The sequence below is a fragment of the Mus pahari genome, chromosome 14, assembly GCF_900095145.1.
Source record: "Mus pahari chromosome 14, PAHARI_EIJ_v1.1, whole genome shotgun sequence".
Lineage (NCBI taxonomy): Eukaryota > Metazoa > Chordata > Mammalia > Rodentia > Muridae > Mus > Mus pahari.
Window position 1 is genome coordinate 41,607,053 of NC_034603.1, and position 9,632 is coordinate 41,616,684.

At 37.6% G+C, this 9,632-nt stretch overlaps 1 protein-coding gene across 1 annotated transcript; it reads right to left on the reverse strand.

Annotated features, from left to right (window-relative positions):
- Positions 1 to 6,618: 6,618 nt before the first annotated feature.
- Positions 6,619 to 7,551, reverse strand: LOC110331677 (olfactory receptor 1496-like). The gene has a single exon (XM_021212476.1). It carries the CDS (start codon positions 7,549 to 7,551, stop codon positions 6,619 to 6,621), a length of 933 nt encoding a protein of 310 aa, XP_021068135.1.
- Positions 7,552 to 9,632: the final 2,081 nt, after the last annotated feature.

Consider the following 9,632-nt stretch of genomic DNA (forward strand, 5'->3'; position numbering starts at 1 on the left):
CCATAGCCAGGATCCATGGGTCCAGGAATCAAGGGGTGGAAAAGGGAATACTTCCATTCACTATCACTCCTAGTGACCCTCTAGGAAAATTTTTGCTTCCTGTCCCCATAACTCTAGGTTCTGCTGGCCTAGAAGTTTTGGCTCCAGAGGGAGGAATGCTCCTACCAGGAGCTACAACAAACATTCCATTGAACTGGAAGCTCAGACATCCCCCCTGGTCATTTTGGGCTTCTAATGCCCTTAAACCAACAGGCTAAGAAAGGAATAACCGTGTTAGGAGGGGTGATAGATCCAGATTACCATAGTGAAATTGGATTACCCTCTCCACAATGGAGGTAAGCAAGATTATGTCTGGAATGTAGGAGATCCCTTAGGACATCTCTTAGTACTAGCATGTCCTGTGATTAAAGTCAATAGGAAACTACAATAGCCTAATCCAAGCAGGATGACAAAGGACACAGACCCATCAGGAATGAAGGTATGGGTCAATCCTCCAGGAAAAGAGCCAAGACCTGCTGAGGTGCTTGCCGAAGGTGAAGGAAATACAGAATGGTTAGTAGAGGAAGGTAGTTATAAATATCATTTAAGGCCACATAACCAGTTGCAGAAATGAGGATTATAAAGTAATATGAATGCCCCTGTCTTATTTTGCTAACAAATATATTTTTCTTCCTTCCAATTTCTTTAACATCAATTTGTATTTAAATTGAGACACTAAAAGGATGCTCCCCATTGTAAATTTGAAAATGTATTTGCGGGATAGTTATATCATGTTAGGCATATTCACAACCTTGTTATTGTTTCACAAATGTGTTTGCGATTGTACGAGGGATAGTTATATCATGTTAGGCATATTCATAACCTTGTTATTGTTTCATGTGAACATGAGATATTATTTGTGTCAAGTTGACAAGAGGTGGATTGTAGTGGATTCTGTGACTCTAGAGAACCCTGACTAATACAGAGGATCAACAGGGGAATCTTCATTCTCTTTTCTTGATAAATTTATAGAAGAAAAAGAAGGAGGGCTCTCAGGGCTGGGAATTTCCCTGAAGTGATTATTATCATCATCCCCCTATTGGGGCAAGTATTTTATGTCTCTGGCCGGTATCCAGATTGTTTTTTGTTTTTTGTTTGTTTTTTTTTTCATTTTGGGGAAACACACAGGCAAACCCTCTTCTGGCTGTCAAGAGTGGGCGTGGTCCTCTCCAAGCTCCAGTCAGTGGGTCTCTCCACCTGACCCAAATGGAACTGTAGGAAACCAAGGAAGATCAATAGTTTTGAAATGAGGACAGAGGAGAATCTTCTTTAGAAAAAAAATTAAAATATTTAAGGTAAAATGTATTTAAAAATTTAAAATATTTAGTGCCTTTCTCAATTGATCATGTGGGGGTAAATACTCCCTCTTTTGTTTTTGTAATTGAGTCTTAAGGACTTAGTTATAGTTTTCTACAATGGCTTGTCCCCTGAGATTATATAGAATCCCCCTTGAGTGGGTAACTTTCCACACCTCTAAAATCCCTAAAAAGACCTTTATTTATAATGCAGGGGCCATTATCAGTTTTTAATCTGATCAGGCAATCTAAGAATAGCAAAGCACTGGAGCATATGTCTTATGGCTTTTTCTCCAGTATGTGCAGAAGCCCAGCAGGCATGGAAAAAAGTATCAACAGACACAAAAACATATTTAAGCTTTCTGAAAGGAGAATAATGAGTAACATCTGTTGGCTATAAATGGTTGGATGGAAGTCCAAGGGGCTTGCTCTCCAAAGCCTGGAGGGGAGGAACCTGGAGGAAAGGCCAGCAGGACTTGCACGTACAGACTGTCTTTTAAAGATCTTTGACTGGTATATGGGGGAACCTATGATGGAGGCCTCTCCAGTTAGTGTGGGTCAAATGGTGAAAGTGGGTGGTTTCTGAGATAGTGTGACATTGGAGTCTGGATGTAGCCTGGTTACCTAGGCTGTTTCCCTTCAATAAAAAGCCTGGAAGATTTTGGTGACCTCTGAGGTGTTGAAGGTAAATGGGATTTTGTCTTTGTCTATGAATGCTATGTGCTTGAATCATCAAGGGGGATATAGGATTGGTATCTAGCCTAATATGGGATTGAGGCAATTTAGGCAATAAGTTAACCATATATAAACTATCAGAAAACAAAATAAACATACAAGGAGTGGAATCCAATGCCATTACGACAGCAAAGAACTCCTTACATTGGGCTGACTCCTCTATCTCACACACCTCAGAACTAATGGGTTCAGGTTCATCATTTTCCCCAAAAGGGGAAAAGATGACTACCAAGGAACCCAAACACCCACCATCAGCAAAGACCATGTGAGAATTAGGATCCGGCTTAGATAAGAAGAGTCTGGGAGGCATTCATTCCAACCTGGAAAAGGAGCTCATCCATCTATTGGGACCATAATGACAGTCAGTCTCACCCAGGAAAACTTTCAGGGCCAGGGTGACATGCTTGTTATTTCTTTGTAACTAGGTAAAGTCAGCCATCCTGAGGGGAGTAACTATAGATTGAGGGTTGGTTCCAAAATGTCAAACTGAAACATCTCTTCCCTTGATGATACAAATCAGCAATCTGGTTGGTCATGGAATAAACCTGGAGAACCCCACCAAATGAAAGGTGAATCTAGTACACTGGCTCCCCTCCACACACCTTGGGCAAGGAGGGCAGTGCACAGGGTCTCCCCTGGAAAAACAGAGTACAAGTGGCAAGAGGAGATCATACTGAATCTATAGCATACTGGATCTGTTTTAAAAGATCATAATGACAATCAGACAAAATAGTATGGAAATGTCTTTTTCCTTAAGCAAATCAAACAATGGAATTAGTTCTTCTGTGGAAATAGGGATCCAGGGCCTCATCCAATTAATCTCTCCCAACAACTTTTGGAGCTGAGGGAGGGTATAAGTATCTTGAAACTTAAGTTGGGGTTTAACCACAGAGATGGTATCCAAAGACAATACAGAACCAAGTATTTGAAAGGGGGGAATCTTTTGAACCTTTTCAGGGGCAAACAAGAAGTAATTCTCTTATAAGATGGAGAGGCATCTATCTGTTCATTTTCATAATCCAGATAAATTGAGATGTCCCAGAATAATATCATCTATGTAAATATAAAATGGGATATCTGGATCTGTCAACATGGAGGAGAAAATAGAAAACATATAATATTGACAAATGGGGGGGGGCTATTATCCATGCCCTGAGGAAGAACAGTCCATTCATATCTCAAGTCTGGACCTCCAAAATTAATGGAGGTCACCCAGGAGGCAATTTTTTTAAGCCTTCTTGGTGGAGTGGGATGGAAAAAAATCTTTAATATCTATAATAGTTAAATAAAGGGCACTGGGGATCCCTGGGATCCAGGGGAGCCCCTTCTGGGGTATTCCAAAAGGAATCATTCTCTCATTGATCTTTCTTAAGTCTTGTAACACCCTCCACAAGCCACTGGATTTTTAAATCACAAACACTGGGGAGTTCCAGGGACTGGTAGAGGGCCTTAGATGTCCCTACTCCCTCTGTTGTTTAACCCAAAGATGTAGCTGTTGTAATTTGGGGGTAGGAATAGGCCACTGCTTGACTCATATGGGGACACCAGGTATCCAATGAATCTTTGGCACCAGGGGCCGAGCAGTGGCCCATAGGATTGGGGGGTCCACAGGGGGTGGCCTTGAAGTTGATGGTCTACTGAATGGCCAAGGTTTGCTACCCAAGGAGAGGACTCAAGGGGAGAACTGCCCCATAGTAATTAGCTAATTAGCAATATACCTTGATTCACATAGTTATCATTTTTTTGTAATGAGAACATTTTTATACTCATTTTTTAAAAACATGATACATTGTTATCTATAGCCATTTTTTGGTATAGTAGATTTCTCCAACTCATTCCTCCTAACTGAAATCTTCTAGAATCTATTCAACTCATGTTCACCATCAAAATGGTATTGTGTGTGATAATTGTATGTAAAATTCAAGTCTCACACACTCTAAACAAGTTCTCTACCAATGAACTACACCCCTTCCCATTTTGATTTTTCTATCGTGTATTTGAAAAACAAATAAAGTCCCATGGATGATGTCTAAAATGCCCAATGTAAGGATGCTGTTTCTTATTGATTTATTCAGCACTGATCAGCTATGGGACTTTACCAAGGGCACTGCTGTCTCTGAGCTTCTTCTAAGGAGTATTTTGTGTGTGTGTGTGAGTTCAAAGACTTGTGACTGCTAGTCCCTTTTTCAAATTCCCCTTGGTTTAACAGACAGTCCACACTTGTCAACTCATCTCATGAGTGTTCTAAACCAGGCAAAGACATAGATTGTTGGATGTTGGATTTTAAGCACTGCAGGAGGTTACAAAGTGCCTTTATTATTATACATTCTCAATATAAATAATATAATAAATACAATGTATTTTTATAATTATAAGACAATATATTTAAATTTTCAATTTTTATTTGTTTACAAGTGCACATTCTCAATATAAATAATATACTAAATAAGATGCATACTTATAACTATAAGGCAATAAACATTTAAATTTTTGGTTTATGTGTGTTTTGCATCCATGTGAATTTATTACCACAAATATACAGTGCCCACAGAAGCCAGAAGTCAGAAGCCAGAATTCCCTGGAAGTGGAATTACAGGTGGTTGTGAGCCACCTATATGGGTGCTGGGAATTGAACTAGCCTCTTCTGGAAGAGTAACCATTGATTTTAGTCACTGAGCCATCTCTCCACCACATATAAAATATTACTGGTATGAAATTGTTGCTTTACAGCCATAAACCATCACACCTAACTTGATTGCTTATATTTTTGTTCAGGTTTTCAATCAACCTCCCTTATTCCCTACATTCTTCCATTTTCTTTACACCACTTCCACTCTGACACAGTCCATCTTCTACATTACATATGATATTCATTTCACAGTGTTGTGCTAATAGAATTGTATATATTTATGAGTCAGTTAAAAATTTAAAATAGATTTAAAGAGATGTGCATTCTAGGCTACATTTTTGCACTGTGGTACTGCTTTCTATTACCCAGCAGTCATTGCTTCTTTCCTATGTCTCTTAGACCGGATGTCATTGATACAGAGTATAGAATCACTTCTGTCTTTTAAACTTTGTTTTGCACAGAAGGAGGAATGTTGCTTAATTTACAAATTGCCTGTTATCTATGATAATTCTATTATATCATGACAATAGGATTTCAGAGCTTAGCAATGAAAACAGCCAATGCTACCTTAACTATATGGGAATAATGATAATAATAATAATAACAATAATATCTTAAAATATTTATTAAAAGGAACAATTCAAAATTCAACGAGCTATATCCACTTTTGTAAATACAGGTGTGTGTGTGTGTGTGTGTGTGTGTGTGTGTGTGTGTGTGTGTGTTAACAAAAGTGCTTATGAAGATCATGGGGTAGGAGAAGAAATAATAATGAAGAAACAATTGAAAGGACAAAAAGAAGACTGTTTCAGAACAGAAATAGCTCAGTGTATCTGTTTTTCTATTGAAGATCACACACAGGCTCAACTGGAGATGTTCCCCAGGCAATGAGAAGCTCTAGAGGCAAGATTGGTTTACCATGGAAATGATGTGTTGGGACAACAGAGTATAAAAGCCTGGATTTATGTGTCATCACCTACCAAGGACAACTGAGGAAAAAAAATGGACCAAGTTATTCCATGCCACAGTGAAGCAAAGAATATAAAAATTAAAGATGTTTTTGTCCTACAGAAATAAGACAAAAAAGGGTAATTGGTCTAGGATCTCATACATGCTCACTCATTGCCCTTCCCTGTGAAATGGGAAGTCACTGTGCCTCAGATTCTTCAGGCTGTGAAACACAACCTTCTCTATATCCTTAAGAGTATCACAAGGGTAAACAAATCCATCTACTTTAAATGGATGGTTTGCAAGGTAAAATATGAGACATATGTGAGACATTACCAGCTCTAGAATTTGCTCTTTTTCCCTTCATCTTGTAGAAGTAAATTAAATTGAAAGGAAACTGGTTAATAAGAAATTTCAAATATTAGGGTAAAAATTATAAAAGTGACACTATTATATAAAACCATTCTTCCCGATTTGTTCAGGGTCTAGACTACTGACAGAGGATAACGTAAATTGGAAAAGAATTACAGAAAAGCTAAGAGCAAAAATTATATCGAATTCAGTATTGAAAAGCCTGGAGAAGGAAGTTGGGAGGTGGAGGTATTTGTTAATGACTGAGGTCAATCCATTACTTAAATGATTTTTACTGAAATATCAGTGAATATAAAAGTTAGGGTAAAATGAAAAAATGTTGCAATAACTTAAGAGTAACAGAGATCGTATATGACAGTACCTCTCCCACTATGCATTTCCAGGATTGCTTATGAAAGGTAAAGTTGAAGTCGTAGCTAGATATTAAAGACAATTGTTCCCACAGTGACTACTGCACTAAACTTCTTCTCATTCTTGTATTGAACAGTTATGTAGCATGCCCTTCCTTGTAGGGCCTATGGTGAGAGACAATATCTGATAAAAATATTAATATCAATACATTTATTACATAAAATTAGATGATAATCCTAAGTGCTACCACTACAGAGAGATTTTCTTACTACAGATGACTCTTATTAGGGCCCTCTTCATGTCTCTGTTCCTTAGGCTATAGATGAAGGGGTTCAGCATTGGGGTCACCGCTGTATACATCATGGCCATGGCAATCTCCTTTACAGTGGAATTATTACCTGATGGACATAAGTAGAGACCAATAATTGTCCCATAGAACAAAGATACCACAGACAGATGGGAACCACAGGTGGAGAAAACCTTGTATATGCCTTGAGTAGATGGAATTTTAAGAATGGAGGAGATGATCCTTGCATAGGACATAACAATTAGGAGGAATGGAATAATAAAGATGAGTCCTCCAAAAATAAGTATCATCAAATCATTAATATAAGTGTCTGAGCAGGCCAGCTTTAGGACAGCAAATAGGTCACAGAAAAAGTTGAGGACTACATTGCTCTCACAAAAAGACAATCTTGCTGCAAGCAGGGTGTGCATCATGGCATGGGATGTTGTCAGCATCCACAATAGCAGCATTAGACAGGCACAGAGTTTGGGACTCATGATGCTGGTGTAATGCAAAGGGAAGCAGATGGCCACATAGCGGTCATAGGCCATGACCACAAGAAGAAAGCTCTCCATATCTCCAAAAGCCATAAGGAAGTATATCTGTGCCAGGCACCCTCCATAGGGTATGGATGGGTCTTGTCTCTGCATATTCTGCAGCATTTTGGGCATTGTGACAGAGGAAAAGCAGAGATCAGAGAAGGAGAGGTTGCTGAGAAACAAGTACATTGGTGTGTGGAGATGGGAATCCAGTTGAATGAGAACAATTATTAGCAGGTTTCCCAGGACAGTGGTGAGGTACATGGCCAGGAACAGGGCATAGAATAGGTGTTTGTACTCTGGGGAAATGGGCAGTCCCAGGAGGAGAAACTGGGTGATGATAGTTTTGTTGTTCATTTTTATTCTTCTTCTCCACTATCCTAATGAGAAAATATCAGAATTTCTTAAAATATAAAATAAATATATAGCTAAGGTATATATTCTACCACAATAGATGTGAGTCATAATTTTAATTATAATCTCAAACACCTAATGTCTGTAAACATTACAATCATTAATGATTTTTCTCCAACTACCTTTTGCAGGTTTTTATCTCTCATCCTTTCATAGACAGTTCCATTCCATGTCTACTGAGATATGAATGCTTTTCTCTCCCACCTCCTGCTCATCCTGGGTAACTAGTTTGTTCATTTGTAATTTGTTCTGTCATTTTTATATTGAAGTTTATGAAGAAATTTTTTACAAAATTTAACATCATATTTTTTTATAAATTTAAAGACAACCTCTCATGCTTCAATGTGTTATGTTGCCACTTTAAACTCAGACCCTGTAACATAATTTCTGTTCTGCTTTTAAGTAATCACCTTCTGTCCTCTGCATATGTGACAGATATCAGAAGATCAAAAGCCCCAGGTGAAATTCATGTCTTCAGTTTAATGTCTTCCAAGGCATTCCATATTCTCATATGTTTTCAGTTGCCCATAATATAGTAAAATAAATTCAGATTTTGGCAGAAATTTATGAATTTAGATCCATTTATTTTTTTATTACCTTTAACTGTTGGGATAAATTACCCAGAGTCTCTTTTCCATTCTTCTCTTATTTCATCCATTCCTTTTTGTAAGCTTATATCAATATGTCAGGACCACATCTTGTCTTTACTACAATACAGAAGCAGACTCAGTCATGTTTATGTTCTCATGTCTCCGGGCCCTTCTCTTCTCCTTAAACTTGCATCATTTACGTTCTAACAGAGGAGTACCTTCATATCTTTTCTGATTTGTTTCAAATTGCCACTGTTGTTCTGAGGATAATGACAAAGCTCCTATCAGGCACACAATGATCTTTCATTATCTTATTGGTGCCAATGGTATATACGACACACTCCCACATGCTTTTCTCTCCTCATTCAATATGGTAAATATCTTCATGCCCCACATTTTTAAGTTGCTCCTTCCTTCTTCTCTTGCCTTTTATTTTCTTCCCTTCTGTTTTCCATTCATCTGGTTCATCCTCACTTCTATTCCAGGCTTAGTGTTTATCACATGCTAAGTTAAATTTATTTTCTATATATATACTAAGAGAGACATTCAGCCATGTTCTCTAGTAACCTCTACATATCCCATCCAATAAAAACTTTGATCACTGTTTTAAGGGATCTTCCCATGAACTGCAAACTATATACAGGAAGGAACTCATATTCCTTTATTCTGTTTGGCTCTTTACAATCATTCTTCATCTGCAACTAGGACCAATGATAGTCATGAGGCATTAACCTAGCCAGTGAATGTTTGTCAACTACTGCTCAAATGAATACAGATTTCTTTAACTTCAAAGTTAGAAAAAATTCCCATTTAAATAGAAAGTCTGAATTAGAGATTAATATTGTATTTTGCAGTGTTAGTGTTAATCCTTGACAATCTCATAATACTGTGGAGTACAAATAATATCCATATGTTTTAATCCACAAAATATCATTAATATTTATTTAGAACAGATAGGATGACAAATTCTACAAATTATGAAAAAGAAGCAACAACCTACTTTGAAATTTTCACTTGCATTATTCCTCATATGATTATACTGTATGTCGTCATGAATTTGTGCATCAAGTGGGTTAAACACTGATTGTGATTTGGAAAAATCCTACTTGCTATGCAGATAGTCTCTAAATGTCATTAAAATCTATACTTTGGCAAAGGTAACTAACACTTTATCAGATGATGAACTTCATGCATTCAGATGAAGGGATTTTGGGCAAAGGATATTTAAGTGTAGAAAAATGTTACATCTTCTGCCTTAGATACAAATCTAATTAAATAATGACCACTCTTATCAGGGACTCCAATATTCTTGGAAGTTCTTCAAATGTTCCCCTTATCAGTTTCTAATAAGGCAGTCTGTATCCTAGTGACATGACAGGGTGCACACGCACACACACACACACACACACACACACACACACACACGCACACATA